This window comes from Melanerpes formicivorus, unplaced genomic scaffold, assembly GCF_026170545.1.
Source record: "Melanerpes formicivorus ecotype bairdi unplaced genomic scaffold, bMelFor1.0.p_v2 SCAF_4, whole genome shotgun sequence".
Taxonomy (NCBI): Eukaryota; Metazoa; Chordata; class Aves; order Piciformes; family Picidae; genus Melanerpes; species Melanerpes formicivorus.
In genome coordinates, this window is record NW_027142356.1 from 26,739,670 (window position 1) to 26,757,092 (window position 17,423).

The following is a 17,423-nucleotide window of genomic DNA, read 5'->3' on the forward strand; positions in this document are numbered from 1 at the left end:
CCTTTTGTGGAAGGGAAGCACTGGGTAGGGAAGGGACAAACTCATTTATTCTTATTAAACCTCCCAGAAAGAATAACCCTGACCGTTGCTACAAACACCTTCCCTTGCTCTTTCCAATCCGCACGCAGATTGCCTGTGCCGTCTTTGCTGCCCTCCTGCACTTCTTCTTCCTGGCAGCTTTCACCTGGATGTTCCTGGAGGGAGTGCAGCTCTACATCATGCTGGTGGAGGTTTTTGAGAGTGAACACTCCCGGAGGAAGTATTTCTATCTGGTTGGCTACGGGATGCCTGCGCTGATTGTGGCGGTATCGGCGGCGGTGGACTATCGGAGCTATGGCACTGACAAAGTGTGAGTGGGGCTTGGCACTGCTTGGACCTGGCCAAGAGGGGTGGGAGTGGAGATAACAAAGGGAAGTGAGGAGCCTACACACCTGGCAGACAAAGGAGGCTAGTGCAGGCAGAGCTGAGCCACAAAGCATGTCTTGCCCTATTTCTCTGTCTCCCACAAACCTTGTGATGATCCAGGACAAATTCACAGAATCTCTCAGAATGGTGGAGGTTGGAAGGGACACCTAAAGATCATCTAGACCAACCCCCCTGCTAGAGCAGAATCACCCAGAGTAATTAATACAGGGACATATCCAGGCAGGTTTGGAATGCCTCCAGAGATGGTGATTCCACAGCCTCTTTGGGCAGTGTGGTCCAGTGTTCTACCATCCTCAAAGGGAAAAAAGCATTCCTTTTGTTTATATGAAATTTCCTGTGTTCCATTTTGTGTCCTTTGTCCTGTCACTGGGCACCACTGAGAAGAGCCTGGTACCATCCTTCTGATGTTCACCTTCTAGCTACTGGTCAGTATTAATGAGATTCCCCCCAGTGTGCTCTTCTCCAAGCTAAACAGCCCCAGGAGCCTGCTAAGGTTCCAGTACCCTCACCATCTCAGTGGCTCCCTGCTGGACACTCTCCAGTAGTTCCTTGTCCTTTATCTGGGGACCCCACAACTGGACCCAGTATTCCAGATGAGACCTCACAGAGGCACAGATGAACACTCTTGCAGCAATTAAATCTTTCCTAATTTTTCATGAAGTATAAGTCAGGTCATGTTATGGCAGCAATTGATATTCCATCAAATTCAGTGGTAGGATTTTTTTTCTTCCCAACACCTCATTTTATATATATGAACCTGATTCCTTATAGAAGCAAGGCTGTGGGGCAATAGAACTGCCCATGATCAAATGATCAGAGGGCTGGAGAACCTCCTTTATGGGAACAGGCTGTGAGAGTTGAGGGTGTTTGGCCTGGAAAAGGGAAGGATGCTGGGAGACCTTAAAGCAACCATCCGGTGTATGAAGGGGGCTACAGAAAAACTGGGGAGGGACTTTTTACAAGGGCTTGTAATGATAGGATGAGGGACAATGGCTTTCAGCTGGAAGAGGAGACTGGAGACTAGGAAGAGCTTCTTTAGAGAGAGGGTGGTGAGACATTGGAACAGGTTGCCCAGGGAGGTTGTGGATGCCCCTTCCCTGGAAGTGTTCAAAAACAGCTTGGATGAGGTGGTGAGCAACGTGGTCTAATGGGAGGCATCCCTGTCCGTGGCAGGGGTGGGGTTGAATTGGATAATCTTGAAGGCCCTTTCTGACCCAAACCATGCTAAGATTCTATGATCCATCACTGTGCCAGCTGAATAGCCCCAGTTCCCTCAGCCACTCCTCACCAGACCTGTTCTCCCAACCCTTTACAGGCTTCCTTTCCCTTGCCTGGACACCCTCCAGCACCTCAATGTCCTTCTTGGAGTGTGGGCCCCAAAAATGAACCCAGGAGTCAAGGTGTGACCTTACCAGTGTTGATTCCAGGAGAAAATTGCTTCCCTGGTCATTCTGATCACACCGCTCCTGATACTGACATCTCACCAGAGCTCTCAGAAGGCACCACAGCAGATTTGCATTGCTGAAATGTTCCTGCTCCCCTTTAAATTGATCTTTCTGGAGCACACCAAAATAAAGACATTCTGTGGGATATGCTGGCTTTATCCAACAGCCCGTGGCTGCCTAAATATTTCCATAGCATGGGAGGCAAAGGCACCAAGTGTGGCTGAAATTCTCTGGAGGAGAACAATAAGGCTTTGCTATCTTTGTGTTGAGGAGGCAGCAACCCTCCGTGTGCGCCAGGAAAATCTCTCTCCCTCCCCACGGCATAAAGTACTTGGGGTTTTATTTTAGTGCTCAAACATGGAATTTTTTTTTGCAAATAAATATTTACAGAGATTTAGAGAGCCTAACAACAACAAAAAAAACCCCAAGTTATTTCTAATCTCTAATTCCAGATTGCCCAATTCTATCACATCCTCCTGGTGAAAAGAAGGGAAAAAAACAACCACCGTACAATATGTTTTGTAGAACGATCATGCTCCATCTGGTTGATGGATGATGATGTATTTTTCTGTATAATGTTATTAGAAGGGTAGAACTGATTAGGATTTGTAGGGAACTTGATGCCAGGCATACATAATTTGATTGCAAGAAGTTGCTTGGTTTTGCCAGGTTTTGTAAAACATCCTCTGGAATATATTAACTTGCCTCCCTCCATTATTAGTTGCATTTGTTTCAAGCAGGACTTGTGGAGCTGTTAGTGGTATTTGTTGTTTGGGTTTTGTTGGCTGGTTGGTTTGTTTGGTTGGTTTTTTCCTGGCATTTGGTACTGCCATTCATATATCTTCAGATGATTTGCTTAGACACCAAGGGTGAGTTGCCTTGATTTCATTTTCCTTTCTCAATCCCACACTTCCGTAACACACACCCAGATCACAGAGTCAGAAACAGGCAGTTGTTCCTCTCTCTGTTTCACAGAAACACAGGATCACAGAATGGTGAGGGATAGAAGGGACCTCTGGAGATGATTGAGTCCAATTCCCCTGCTAAAGCAGGTTCACCTAGAGAAGGTCACACAGGAACATGTCCGGGTGGGTTTTGAATGTCTCCAGAGATAGAGATTCCACCCCATCTCTGGGAAGCCTGTTCCAGGGCTCCAGCACCCTTAAAGAACTTCCTTCTCATGTTTAGACAGAACTTCTTATGTTCAAGTTTGTGGCCATTACCCCTTGTCCTGTCACTGAGTAACACTGCAAACAGAATGGTCCCATCCTGATGCTCGCCCTTTAAATATTGATTAGCATTTATGGGATTGCCCCTTCAGTCTTTTGTTCTCCAGACTAAAAAGCCACAGCTGTCTCAGTCTTTCCTCATCAGAGAGATGTTCCAGTCCCCTCATCACTTTTGTAGCCCTCTGCTGTACCATCTCCAGGAAGCCCCTGTCATTCTTGAACTGTGGTGCCCAGAACTGGATACAGTATTGCAAATGTGGCCTCAGCAGGGCAGAGTAGAGAGGGAGGAGAACCTCCCTTGGCCTACTGAGGTCTTTCACCATTCTGCACTGATCCTGTGATGTTCTTTCTTGAGATGCAGGACCCTGCACTTGCCAGTGTTGAACTTCATGAGGTTCCCCTGTCCAGGTCACACACTAGATTGCAGCACAGCCTGATGAGGTGTCAGCCATAATTCCCTCACCAGCAAACTGTCTGAGAGTCCCTGGTGTGCCTTCATCCAAATCATTGAGAAAGACATTGAACAGGGCTGGACCCAGTACCAGTACTCATGACTTTCTAAAGCATCCCAAGCTCTGGTATTCCTACTGGAGCTCTGGAGCAGCTGCACAGTAGAAGATACTATTTTATACCTAATTATTACACAAGTTTTGAAATTGATCCTTTTGCTATTGTAATTTTGGGTTTTTTTTAGGACTAGTTAAAATCACTCAGGTATTGGAACAGGCTGCCCAGGGAGGCAGTGGAGTCACCATGGCTGGAGGTGCTCAAGATACGTGTGGGCATGGTGCTTTGGGACATGGTTTAATGGCTGTGGTGGTGTTAGAGATGTCCTCCAACCAAACCAGCTCTATGATTTTAGAATTCTGTGACTCAGTCAGCTAGCAGACTCTCCAAAATCAACGACCAGAAGCTATTCCTTATTCCCATACTCTCCTAAGCTTCATATCAATATCTCTTGTAAATCTCAGAGGAAAGCAGCTATGCTCTGAATGGTTCCATATATTGTAGAAAATTACCTTGTAGGTATATTCATCCAGCGGTGATCACATTTATCATGACAGGAAGCTCTCTCTTGGTTTTTCTCCCTCCTCTCCCCTTTTGCTGTGCTATAAAGCAGGGTATCCATGGTAAGCAATCCAGCTGTCAGGAAGCAAAATGAAAGCATGGTGTATGTACACAGCCTGCAAGTCCATCAGCCAGTCTCTGACATGTTCTACATGCTAATGTTGCTGAGGAAATAGCTTCCAACAACACAGTCTGTCTTGGGTGGCTCCACTGAACTTGTTGTATTTTCATATCACAGAATCATAGAGTCATTTTGGTTGGAAAAGACCTTTAAGTTCATTAAGTCCATCCATTCTCTAACTCAACCAAGTTCAGTGCTAATTCATGGTCCTCAGCATCACATCTCTGCCTCTTTGAAACCCCTTCAGGGACAGGGATTCAACCACCGCCATAGGAAGCCTTTTCCAGTCTTTGAGAACATTTTCAGTCAAAAAGTTTATTCTAATGTCCAACCTAAGCCTCCCCTGGTGCAACTTGAGGCCATTTCCTCTTGTCCTATCACTTGCTATTAGGAAGAAGTGACTAAGCTCCACAACCATGTCCCTTAGTACCACAGCCATGCACATAGCACCATCTCCATGTCCTTTGGCACCACAACCATGTCCATTAGCATCACAGCTATGTGTCTTAGCACCACGACTATATGTCTTAGCACCATGACCATGTGTCTTGGCATGGTAGCCTTGTCTCATTAACACCACAGCCACATCCTTTAGTACCACCATATTTTAAGCATTCCTGTTGGGTATTTGGAGGAGGATCGATGAGCAGTGTGGAGGTTGGACTGAATTCAGCAGAACCTATATTGCACCTTTGAATGGCATGCCCTGTGCATACTTATCCCATTCCTGCACCTAGTCCAGCAGGCTGTAGAGCCATGTGAACCAGCCTGCTGAGCTCCCATGAACAACATGATATGTTTAGGGCTCTTCAAATTTTATGGTCCAATGGCAGCTAATGATTGTTTATTGGTTGTATTAAATGCACACCAGGGATAGTTTAGTATTTGATTTCTCTTCATGCAGAAAATAGAGTAAACTCTTTGTAGTCTTTATTACTTGGGCAAAGCTTTAGGTGAATATAGTGACTCGTCTCTGTGGAGAAGGAGGAAATTAAAAAGGGAAGGAAAGAAGCACCAAGGAGCTTGTTATGATCCACTGGTGTCAATGGGAAGAAGCAGGGAGGTTTTGAGCAGCGTTCCCTGCATCGACAGATTTTCAGATAATCCACTCAGCCTTGCACTGAAACCTAAAGCAACTCTTTTGCTTGCAGGCAGCCCAGTCTAGACTAGGAGCACACTGAGTCCATCTGCACGGCACAGCTGCACACGGGGGGGTCAAAAGTGACACCACAGCCCACAGTTAGCAACTAGGGGAAGCAAGTCACCTGATTGCTTCCCTCGTTTGGAGGAGCTCATGTAATGCAGCTCATTGTGCCTGTGAGGGGTTTTTGTCTTTTGAGGGAAAAAAATCTGTGTGGCACTTGTCTGATTGGCAATTTACAGCTCCTCAACACAAGCTGTTGGATGCCTGGGTGTTGATGTTTCAGTTGCAATTTGCATTTTTAACAAGGTGTGACTTAAACTGGTTCAAAGTTGTCCATGGGATAGCAATGTGGCCGAGAAAACCAAAGGTATCCTGGGGTGCATTAAGAAAAGTGTGGCCATCAGGTCAAGGAAGATTCTCTGCCCCCTCTGCTCTGTGCTGGTGAGGCCACATCTGGAGTATAGTGTCCAGTTCTGGGGTCTCCAGTTCAAGAGGGAGAGGGATAGACTAGAGAGTGTCCAATGGAAGCTACAACAATAATGAGGCTGAGAGAGCTGGGGCTCTTTAGTCTGCAGAAGAAAAGACTGAAAGGAGATCTTATAAATGCTTAAAAATATCTGAAGGGTAGGTGTCAAGAAGGGGCCAGGCTCATTTTAGTGGTGGACAAGGGGCAATGGATACAAACTGGAACACAGCAAATTCCACCTCAACATGCGGGAAAACATCTTTATGGTGAATGTGCTGGAGCCTTGAATCAGGCTGCCCAGAGAGGTTGTGGAGTCTCCTCCTCTAGAGACTTTTAAGACCCACCTGTATGCATGCTTGTGTGACCTGCCCTAGGTGAACCTGATCTGGCAGCAGAGTTGGATTTGATGATCTTCTGAGATCCCTTCCTTATGTGATTCTGTGAAAGTGTACAGAGAGGCCAAGGAAAAGCCTGTTCTAATTTCCTCAAGCTGTACTCTTGCTCAGATTAAGTGCTCTTTTGTTGGAAGGGGAACATTTTGGTCCATGCCTGTCCCCTCTGGATTATCCCAAGGGTGTGAACTGGTTCCTTACCTGTTTCTCATCCATGTCTTGTCACTGAACTGTGCAGCAGAAGAGATGGGTTTTTAGGGGAACAAAGTGGAATCATAAAAGCATTAAGGTTGGAAGAGACTTGTAAGGTCATCGAGTCCAATGATCACTCTAAGACCACCATGGCCATTAACTGTGTCCCAGAGGGCCATGTCTACACGTTTCTTGAACACCTTCAGGGATGGTGACTCCACCACCTCCCTGAGGAGCCTGTTCTAATACCTGACCACTCTTTCAGTCAAGAAATTTTTCCTACTATTCAATCTAAACCTCCCCTGGTGCAACTTAAGGTCATTTCCTTTCAGTTGCTTGGTGCCTTTTTTCTCAACCCAGCCTGGCTTTTCCCTCATGCCGTATTTCAGCTTCTACTGATTTCTCCCCATGTCCCAATCTATCTGCATTCAGAACCAGCTGCAGCAGATGTGACCATATGGCTGGCCAGCATGCTTGAAGGAGTCAAGAGGGGAAGTTATTTCTTTCCTCTTCTCTGGGCTTTCCAAGACCTGGCTTGTTCCCTGTGCTGAAGGGAAACCAAGTTGCTTGGCAATTAAAATACAGCATGTTCCTGAGTCCTGCGCAGCAGGGGCTGGGGATGTTCTGAATGTTAAATTGGCAAATAAAAAAAAAAAAAATAGTTCATCATGCTTCCATTTTTTAAAAAAATCTCAACCCTTTGAGTCCTCTCCCACACAGCAGCACTCCTCTTATCAGGAGAAAAGAAATTTTGTGGCTGCCTATTCACTGATTTCTAGGCGACAGCTGAAGGCAAAAACACAAGTAACTCTTACACACACACACCCCCCACCCCCCCGGGGTGGGGTAGGTCTGAAGTCTAAAATGTCCTTGCACTATGTGAGCAGCTGCTATGGGGACATTTCTTTTTAAGGGGTTGTGCAGGAAGACAACCCCATAAACACTCCATGCTTGGGGCAGAATGGCTGGAAGATTGTCCAGCAGAAAAGGACACGGAGATGCTGGTTGACAGCCAGCTGAACCTGAACCAACAGTGTGCCCAGGTAGCCAAGAAGGCCAGCAGCATTCTGTCATGGATCAGGAATAATGTGGCCAGCAGGAGGAGTGAAATGATAATCCTCCTGTACTCAGCACTGGTGAGACCGCACCTCAAACACTGGGTTCAGTTTTGGCCCCTCACTCCAAGAAACACATCGGGGTACTGGAACATGTCCAGAGAAGGACAACAAAGCTGGGGAAGGGTCTAGAGAGCAGATCTTGAGGAGTGGCTGAGGGAACTGGGGTTGTTTAGTCTGGAGGAGGCTGAGGAAAGACCTCACTGGTTTCTACAATTCCCTGAAAGGAAGTTGCAGTGAGGTGGGGGTCCGTGTCGTCAGATGAGAGAACAAGAGGAAAAGACCTGAAATTGTGCCAGGGAAGGCTTAGGTTGGAGATTAGGAAAAATGTATTTCCTGCAAGAGTGGTCAGGGATTGGAAAAGGCTGGCCAGGGAGGTGATGGAGTCTCTATGCCTGGTGGTGTTCAAGAAATATGCGACATGGCACTTTGGGAGATGGTTTAATGGCCATGGTAGTGTTGGGTTGATGGTTGGACTCAATGATCTTGGAGGGTTTTCTCCAACCAAAACCATCCTGTGGTTCTATGATTCTGTGACTTTTTTACAGGGGTTTCATTACCCGTTAAACCTCTGTTCCTGTTTTCCCACGGGACGGAGTGGATTTGAAGTCTGCAGAGCCATGCAATGTGTGAGATGCTGTTCTGCAGACATCTGTTTTCTGGGATGAAGTGGGAGAACTTTTTACAGGGACTTCATTACCCATGAAATCTCTCCCCCTCTGTCAAATTTAGTTGCACTCAGGCGACATTTCAGGTGTTGTTATGGGTGATACACAGATGTCATGATGGCATAAACCCTCTCCTACAGGAAATCAGACTCAAAGAGTTCCTTGTCACTTGTGTTGTTTCATTACCAGCTGCATTTAAATCACCTTGAACTTTAGCAGCCGCAGAGGAAACGAGATTCCCCTACAATTACTCCAAAAGCCTCTCACATTAAGATTTTGATGCTGACAGATGAAGATTTTGGATGAACAGCTGCAGAAGCAGTTCAGGAATGACAGTCATGGAAGTGACGGTGTTTTAATTTGCGACAAAGAGTGGTAGGACCACATCTAGACACCGATACGTCTTCAGCCCTGACGAGACCTGGGATTTATATGGTCAGGGAGGGAATTGAGAAGCTTTCTCTGCATGTTTGAGTGTATTCATACCTTAGCTTCTGTCAGTTGTAGTGATTCAGGTCATGCTTTATTCTCTCAGAAGGCAGCTGCTGCTGATCTCCTCCATGGGGCTGCTGGCACAGACCTTTCTGCCTGTTGCAGAGTCCATTGAAAGGGAAAACCCCATGCAGCATGTGCACCGCAGCTGTCCTTAGTGAGAACTGTTCTTTCTTATTGATGCTTACAAATATCCAGGGGGTGGGGGTCAGGAAGATGGGCCAGACTCTTCTCAGCGGTCCTCAGTGACAGGACAAGGGAAAATAGGTACAATCTCGACCACAGGAGGTTGCATCTAAACATGAGAAGGAACTACTGTACTCTGAGGGTGGCAGAGCACTGGAACAGGCTGCCCAGAAAGGTGGTGGAGTCTCTATCTCTGGAGACTTTCAAGGCCTGCCTGGATGTGTTCCAGTGTGATCTGCTTTAAATGACTCCACTCTGGCAGCGGCGGTTGGACTTCAGAGGATCTTCAGAGGTCCCTTCCAAGCCCTACCGTGCTGTGAATTTGTGATTCTGTGATTCTTCCACCACAATGAGCTCACAGCAATGGTTCTTGTCACTTGTGTGATTATGAAATTCCATGAGATGTATCCTGCAAGAGTGATGTGATGCTTCCTTAGCCCTCTGTGTCTAAATGGAGCTGTGATTTGCAGAGTTCCAAACATGGCAAGATATTATTATTTTAAACAGTATGCAAAACTTTCTGGAATTTATGTTCGTCTGTCTTGTAACCAGTCACTTCCATTTTATCTTCCTGTCGCCTGGAATGAACTAGGAATGGAAATGTAATTTCCCAGGGGGCCTTAAAAAATGTGGGGAGTATTAAATGTGGTTGAAATTAAGCGATTAATAATTTAGTTTTAGGCCATGAATCAACTTCATGCCATAGCACAGACCATATGCAACCCTGGAAATATTAGTGGAAAGAAAACACTCTGGAGGTTGGGGGAAATAAAACGCTCTGAAGGGGAAGTTGCTGAACCTAATTAAACCCCAGCCTTCTGTTATCCAAACCCTACTTCCTCTTTGCACCAAACTCACTCCTCTCTGCTTGCTGGAGAAATGGCATCTCGCTTGACAGCTGACAGACAGCTTGCGTTGCATCAGTGCCAGAGAGGGAAGAGGAACTTCAAGCAAAGCAGCAGCTTATCAGACCCCTTCCTTAAAAACCACCAGGCTTCTAAGTGTTTTCTCCCAACAGATGCAGCTAGGCCTTGTGCCATTTTCTCCCCGCTTCCTCCAGAGGTAATTATCTTCCTCCATCAATAGCGCTGTCAGAAATTGGGCACATAATTCAGCATTTAAATGAACAAGCAATGTAATATTTCCTGTCTCCCACCGCCGCGTTTTGCAGCTCACATTCTTCTCTGTCACTCGCTCACTCTTGATGTATGTCCTGGGTGCAGTCCTTGAATGCATTCTCTCCCCTGTGTTTCATTACAGATGTTGGCTCCGACTTGACACCTACTTCATTTGGAGCTTTATAGGACCAGCGACCTTGATAATTATGGTAAGAACTCCTAATTAACTACTCCATCTCTCAGGTCAAGAAATAAAACTTTTGCTGTCCCTTTACTCTTTATCTTTAATTTACACAGATTAATTTGAGAAAGGCATGTTCTTCTTTGACCTCACCTGGCATAAGCAATTAGACCCTCATTATGAGAGGCTCTTGGCATTGCAAAATGTCTGCTCAAAACAGGCTCTGGAGCTTCAGAGAAGGTGCTCACAGAGTTTGGTTGCTGCCCTTGGACGTTTAGAAGTTCCAAGCCTTATTTTGATGCCCCTCGCTGCCCGCCTTCCTTTGAATTTCACAGTGAAGTTTTGCATCAATCATGCAAGAAAAGGGCAGGGGTGGAAAGGCACAGGCAGGGGGAATGAAAGAAATTCCAAACTGGAAGAGAGGTTTGATGGTGGCTTTTCCTCCTCGGCGGAAGTTTAAGCTCGTGTGACTTCATGGTTAGCACATTGCCAGTGTATCAGCTAACACAGCAACAAGGTAGAGAACCCCACTTCAGGGACAGCTGGAGTTTTCTCATACTTTAATCGCTACAATATGGCTTAAATAAACCACCCTTTGTTTTGCATAGGCTAACACAGCAAACCAGGCACTCTCACTTCAATGCAGACATTGTCTTTGCTTCTCCTGCAACTGGGGGCCATTTCAACAGCCTTCCACATCAGTAAGGGAGCTACATCACCAACTAAAACCATTGGGGTTTGTTCCTTTTTTTCCCCTTAAGCAATGAATTAATAAAAAGATATCTTCCTTTTTTTAATCAAGGGCTTTGGGGGGACCTCCTTTCCCAGAATTGGAAGCTTTATTAACACTGAGACACTGGAACACTATCACACCTTTTAAAGAACAAATCAAACTCTTTCTTATTTCTTTTTCTTTTTCATGTTTTGCATTGTGCTAAGCATCTTCAGCAGTAATGATTTCCCTGCCCATCTCCCCTATTATACTATTTAAAAGATATATTAAGAGGAAAAACTAAATAAAAAAGAAGATTTCTTTTTTTTGCTTCGTTCCAATGGAGCTGATGAAGCAAGATGCTTGGAAAGACCCTTCACAGAATCATAGAATGGTAGGGGCTGGAAGACACCTCTGGAGGTCATTGAGTCCAACCCCGCTGCCAAAGCAGGATCACCTAGGGCAGGCCACACAGGAGCATGTCCCAGTTGATTTTGAAAGTCTCTAGAGAAGGAGACACCACAACTCTACACCTCTGAGACATAAAAAAAGAGCTGTTCCAACAGATACTTTTATTTTTCCATAATGCCATTTGAAGTCCTACAAGTGATGTGACAACCAGATCATTGATCAGTAACATATGCAGCACCACAGCCTTGGTGATGCCTTGGCATCATCAGTCCTGCAGTTTACAGACCAGTTCACCTCATTAAATCCTGGGTAATTTTTAGTCTTTTAGGCATGGTAAAACTGCAGCAAGAGTTAATTTCCTACAGCAACTTATCTGTTACAGACCACAAACTGACTTTTTCTTCATCGTGTTGTGCTGCCTCATGTAACCTTGTTTTTCTCCCCCTCTTTTCTCCCATTTCAGCTTAATGTCATCTTCCTTGGGATCGCCCTCTATAAAATGTTTCATCATACTGCCATACTGAAACCCGAATCTGGATGCCTTGACAACATCAAGTAAGTGGCTGGTGTCCTCTCTTTCCCTGTGTCTGTCTTCTGCTGTTTATGGCCTCGTTCCTCTCTGTGAAGAGCACCTAGCAATCAGCTCTGCCAGCAGCAGTGACAACCAGAGGCAATATGCTGGGTTATGGTACTACAGAATGGTTTCTAATCACTAGCAAGTGGTTGATGGTGTGGCACTGTCTTTACTGGGATTTGGCTGCCAGGGAAGCACTGTCTTTACTGGGATTTGGCTGCCAGTGGTGGCATTTTCCATTTGATTTTGTATGAAGGAAGTGAAGTTGCATTTGCTGTCCTTGAAGCAGGTAACCTCTTAGTCCCGCTACATAAACGCTGGCCAATAATTACTGGCTAATTATTACAGACTCTGCAGGGAAGGTGCTGAAATTGTTGGTCATTACTACTTCTCTGTGCTCTGAGGGCAGCAGCCTGACTTCTTTTTTGTTTGTTTTAGCCCCTGACAGATTTAATGATTCAGATTCTCCCCAGAATCTGATTAGTTTCAGCAAAGTGACTGGGGGTTTGCCTGGGGGTGCCCATGTCAGAAGGTGTGCTTGCCAGCCACGGCATGGTTTGTTTGCCCTTGGATTTGGTTGACATCAGAACTTGAGCATCTTACTGTCTAGCAAACTGCCTCATTAGAATATTACTCTCTGTCAGTGCCTGTTTGTTGAAGTACCTCTGGCTTTAACTGCTTACTTTAAAAAAAATGAGGAGAACTTCACCTGCAGCATGTGATAAGATGGGGAGCCTGCTAACTGTTTTAATTATCAAATGAACTTCAGGAGGAAGAAATTCTTGGGAGTCAGCACTTTGCTGCCCATCCAGGAAAAGACAATGTTCTGTGACATGGCTGGAAGTTGGTGTTCTCTTCTCTTCTGTGGTGGGAGTAGAACAGGCACGAAGGGAGCTTGTTAGGAGAGGATTGAATTACAGAGCTGAAAGACACTTCTCAGCAAGCTGGTACCTACCATTCAGCTTCTGTCATACAGGTGGCTTTAAACTAAGTCAGTTCCACCTTAAAACTTCCCCAGCAGGCAAAACTTGCCATGCTCCTAAAATGCCACAACCTTATGTGGTCCTTTGAGTGAAGTTTTAGTTTCTTAGGCATGGTTTCTTCTTCAAGGGTGGAGAGGAAATGGAACTGGAGTCTATACAAATGCAGGGGACTGCAGTGAGCTTAGGGACACACGTTGGCCACATCTGACCCTGCCCAACTTGCAGTCAGATTGCTTTATGGTGTGCCTCTGCTGCTGCCATCATGGAGTCATTTGGAAGGGACCATAAAGATCATTTAGTTCCAAAACCCCTGCCGTGGGCAGGGACACCTTCCACTAGAGCAGGTTACTCAAGGCCCTTTCCAACTTGGCCATGAACACCTCCATGGAGGGGGTACCTATAACCTCCCTGGGCAACCTGTTCCAGTGTTTTGCCACCCTCACAATAAAGACCTTCTTCCTAATTGCCCCTTCTCCAGCTCAAAGCCATTGCACCTTGTCCGTATCACTACAAGCCCTTGTAAAAAGTCCATCCTCAGCTGTCCTGCAGGCCCTGTTCAGGAACTGGAAGTCCTTCCTATGGTCTCCCTGTGGCCTTCTCTTCTCCAATGTACACAGTCCCAATTACTTGGAGTCTTTCCCCATAGAGGAGGTTCTTCAGACCTCTGATCATCTTTGTGGCCTCCTCTGAACTTGCTCCAACAGTTCCATGTCTTTCTTATGCTGGGGGCACCAGAACTGAAAACAGTACTTCAGGTAGGGTCTCAGCAGAGCAGAGGGGCAGAATCCCCTCCCTGTCCTGCTGCTCTCACTGCTTTGGATGCAGCCCAGCACACAACTGCCTTCTGGGCTGCCAGCAACCATTTCTGGCTCATGGTGAGTTTGTCATCAACTGACACCCCCAAGTCTTTCTCCTCCAGGCTACTCTCAAGCCACTCCTCGCCCACCCTACATTTGTGCTTGGGATTGCCCGGACCCAAGTGTAAGAACTAGCATTTGGCCTTGTTGAACTTCATGCTCAACTATTGAGATGAAATTGGAGGAAGGGTCTCGTCTGGATGTCCAGGACTGATCCCAGTGTGATGGTCTTTCTTTGGGTCTTTGATGAGGCATTAAAAGAATGATACATTTAATAACACTTCATGGATGAGTGCTCTGGGATTGCTTACTGAGAAGAGGCTTGTTAAGGTTACCCACACAAAATCTGTCTATAAAACTTTGCAGGATGACATTTAAATTAAAAACGGGGGGGGGGGAGGGGGGGGAAGGGGGGGAAGAAGAAGGAAAGGAAAGACAAACCACAAAACCCCAAAGAAAACAAAACAACCCCCAAAAAAGCAAGCAAAACAACAAAGCATTTCTAATTAAAGGGGAAATAACTGCCTCCTGAATAATCTTGCTTGTGCTAATCTCCACCATCTCCGTTTAAAATGCCAATAATTTATACAACCAGATACATCAACTATAATGTCACTGTAAAATATTTTATAGGTTCTGTTGGCAGATGAGTGTCTTTTCCTGAATTGGCTTCATTAAAACATTTTGAAAACATAACCAATTAAAAAACAAGTCTGTTGCTGATACCCTTCCAAACAGACTTCTTCCTTGCAAATGTATTTTTTTTATGCTTGGAAAAATAAGCGAAGAATAACATAAACTTGGGAAGACCCCAAGCTCACCCTAGGAGGTTTATCAAAACATGAATTTCAGAAGGAACTTGATTTCAGTTTCTGAATACCAAAGCAGGGCAAAATGAAGTGTCTAAACCCCATGTATTTGTTGTCTCAACATCAGATCTGCCTGAATTAGGAGGAGGTGCAGATTTTTAACAGAGAAGGAAATTTTCCTTTGGTGCGGCAAGAGGCATTCACACTTGGTATCACTCCCTTTATAGATTACTTCATCAGTATTATCATAGACTAATAGATCATGGAATCATTGAGGTTAGAAAAACTTCTAAGGTCATGAAATCCAGCTGGCAGCCCAACACCACTATGCCCACTAAAACATGCCCCAAAGTGCCATGTCCACATTTTTTGAACACCTCCAGGGATGAAGACTCCACCACCACCAGTGTGGGCAGCCTGTTACACTGCCTGACCACTCTTGTAGGATAGAAATTTTTCCTAATTGTCAAGGGTTGAGGGGAAGGCCCAGCCTTCTCCCCCCCCCCATAAGTAAAGGGAAGAAAATTGAAAGAAAATCCACAGCTGGATTAGCAAAGGATTGTGCTGTATTTACAAACGGTTTAGGAAATGCAGGTTTATATACACAATTTACAGTATTTACAATATATATACAGAAGTATACAACAAAGTAACACAGGAATGAGATTCCCCTCCCCCTCCAGGAGGAAGGGTTTTCCCCCTGTACCCCCTTCTCTCCTCTTTATCCCCAGAGAGGGTTAGAAAGAGAGAAAAAGAGCAATTGTTAATTAAAGCAAAATATGTTAGTAAGTTTTAGTGCAGGCCTTACGCTTTATCAGTTCCAAGGTCAGTCTGACTGAAAGCCCAGGAACTGTGAGCTGCGGAAGGAGGGGGAGAAAGTGCAAGACTGAGACAAGTCTCACTGGGAATCAAAACTTAAGGCAGTGCTCTGCCTCTCCACCAATGAAATTAGTTTAGACCTGTCTTTTGTTTATAAAACATTCGGCCATGGTGTCCCTTTGTTAAAGGCACAACCTCAAACGGTCACATTAATATCCAACCTAAACCTCCCCTGGTGCAATTTGAGGTCATTTCCTCTCATTCTATTGCTAGTTACTTGGTAGAAGAGACCAAACCCCAACCTCACACCAACCTTCTTTCAGGGAGCTGTATAAAGCAATGAAGTCTTCCTTTATCCTCCTCCTCTCCAGACTAAACAATCCCAGACTATTGTTGCTTCTGTTGCTCCTTTGTTCTTAGTGTTGTTCTATTAAACTCTTCTTACCTGAACCCATGAGGTTTTGCATTTTCCTCCCAACTTCTCCTTCCCATCCTGCCTGGGTGAGGGAGTGCAAGGGACAATTGAGCAGCTGCCTGGGGATTGGCTGCAGCTGGGCCTAAAACTGCAACAACTGTGAGGAAGCTTTCCTAGAGGCTTGTAGTCTCTGGAATAAGCCCATAGTTGTCTTCCAGGTAAAATTGCTGTCTCCTTCCAGGTAAGATCATGGCTTTATTCCAAAGTAATTTTCTCTAATTTAAGTGAAAAATGCATCTGTGGTACAGCACCTCTGGAATAAAAAGACACAAACCAGGTTATTTCATAGATAATCAGAAAAATCCTTTCTGAGCTTACTTCCAGAGGTCTGTACCCAGATCTGTTTCTGAGGAGGCATTGCCTGATTCTCAGCAGGATCCCAGAGCCCTGAATCTTGAATCCCTATTCCTGGAAGTGTTTCAAAGATGTTTACTGCTTCCTCTCTAAGCTGGCCTGGCTTAGAGAAGGAAGGCTCCTTTTAATGCTTTAGAGAGGTACTGGAGCAGATTTGCAGGCTTGGGGCAGTGAAGCTTGGGACCTGATTTATGGACAGCCCAGTCCCCATCTTTAAACACAGTGCTGATTTCCAAGCCTCTTACTTGGGCAGAGAAGTCAAGTAGCTCAAATGGTGTTTTCTGGAGGCATCCTGTGAGTGCAAACTCAGCATAAGCCCCTTTGCAAGCCTGGCAGGACTTTCCCCTCAAAAGTCACTTCTGGAAAGGCTTGACATTTGATAGTAGCTCTCTATAGAGTTTGGGCCACATATCACAACATCCCAGTGGATTTTTCCCACCTTAAGTGTATAGAGCCAGATTAGAGGCAGATCCCTCCAGTGCAGTGAGGTTGTTTTCTTCTCCCTAGGAACAAGTGATAGGATGAGAAGAAAGGGCCTCAAGTTGCACCAGGGCAGGTTTAGGTTGGAGATTAGAAGAAACTTGTTTGCTGAAAGGGTTCTCAAAGACTGGAAGAGGCTTCCCAGAAAGGTAACTGAATCCTTGTGTCTGAAGGCGTTTCAATGAAGTGTGGTACTGAGGGACATGGTAGAGGTAGATAGTGGTTGGACTTGATGAAGGTCTTTTCCATCCAAAACAATTCTATGATTCCATGGATCTATGATCTTGTCTTACTGCTTTACATTTGCAAAACCAAACCAAATGGAGGGCCAGCACTGGAGGGCCCCTGGCTGCCATCTGTGCATGACAGCTTTACGGTGCACAGAGAGCTCAATGGGAGTTTGTTCTCCCACTTCATTTCCTAGCCCTGCTCTGTGTTTGGCTGTGGTGAAGTTCTCGCAACATAAATCCTTGGGCCTGTTCCACAACAGCCAAATAGTTGATTCCCTGTGGCAATGTAAAAATAAAGGCCATAAAATATTTTAATAGGCTGTTAATAAGCGTCCCTGCAAACCGGTGCTTGCCTATGTCACTTGAAAGGTTAGAAATACATTATGAAGCATAGAAAATAGAGAGCCAAATAACTCCACTTAAATTAATGAACTTGATAAGGGATCAGGTGTCACCTGGGATACCTTTAATTACTG

At 45.4% G+C, this 17,423-nt stretch overlaps 1 protein-coding gene across 28 annotated transcripts in view; it reads left to right on the forward strand.

Moving 5' to 3' along the window:
• Nucleotides 1–17,423, forward strand: part of ADGRL3 (adhesion G protein-coupled receptor L3) — a 614,635-nt gene that overhangs the window by 536,944 nt on the left and 60,268 nt on the right. For all 28 annotated transcript variants that reach the window (XM_068137418.1, XM_068137413.1, XM_068137416.1 and 25 more), the window contains 3 exons: nt 129–349; nt 10,205–10,271; nt 11,830–11,921. In XM_068137418.1, the coding sequence (XP_067993519.1) occupies nt 129–349; nt 10,205–10,271; nt 11,830–11,921 (380 nt within the window). The remainder of the gene's footprint in view (nt 1–128; nt 350–10,204; nt 10,272–11,829; nt 11,922–17,423) is intronic.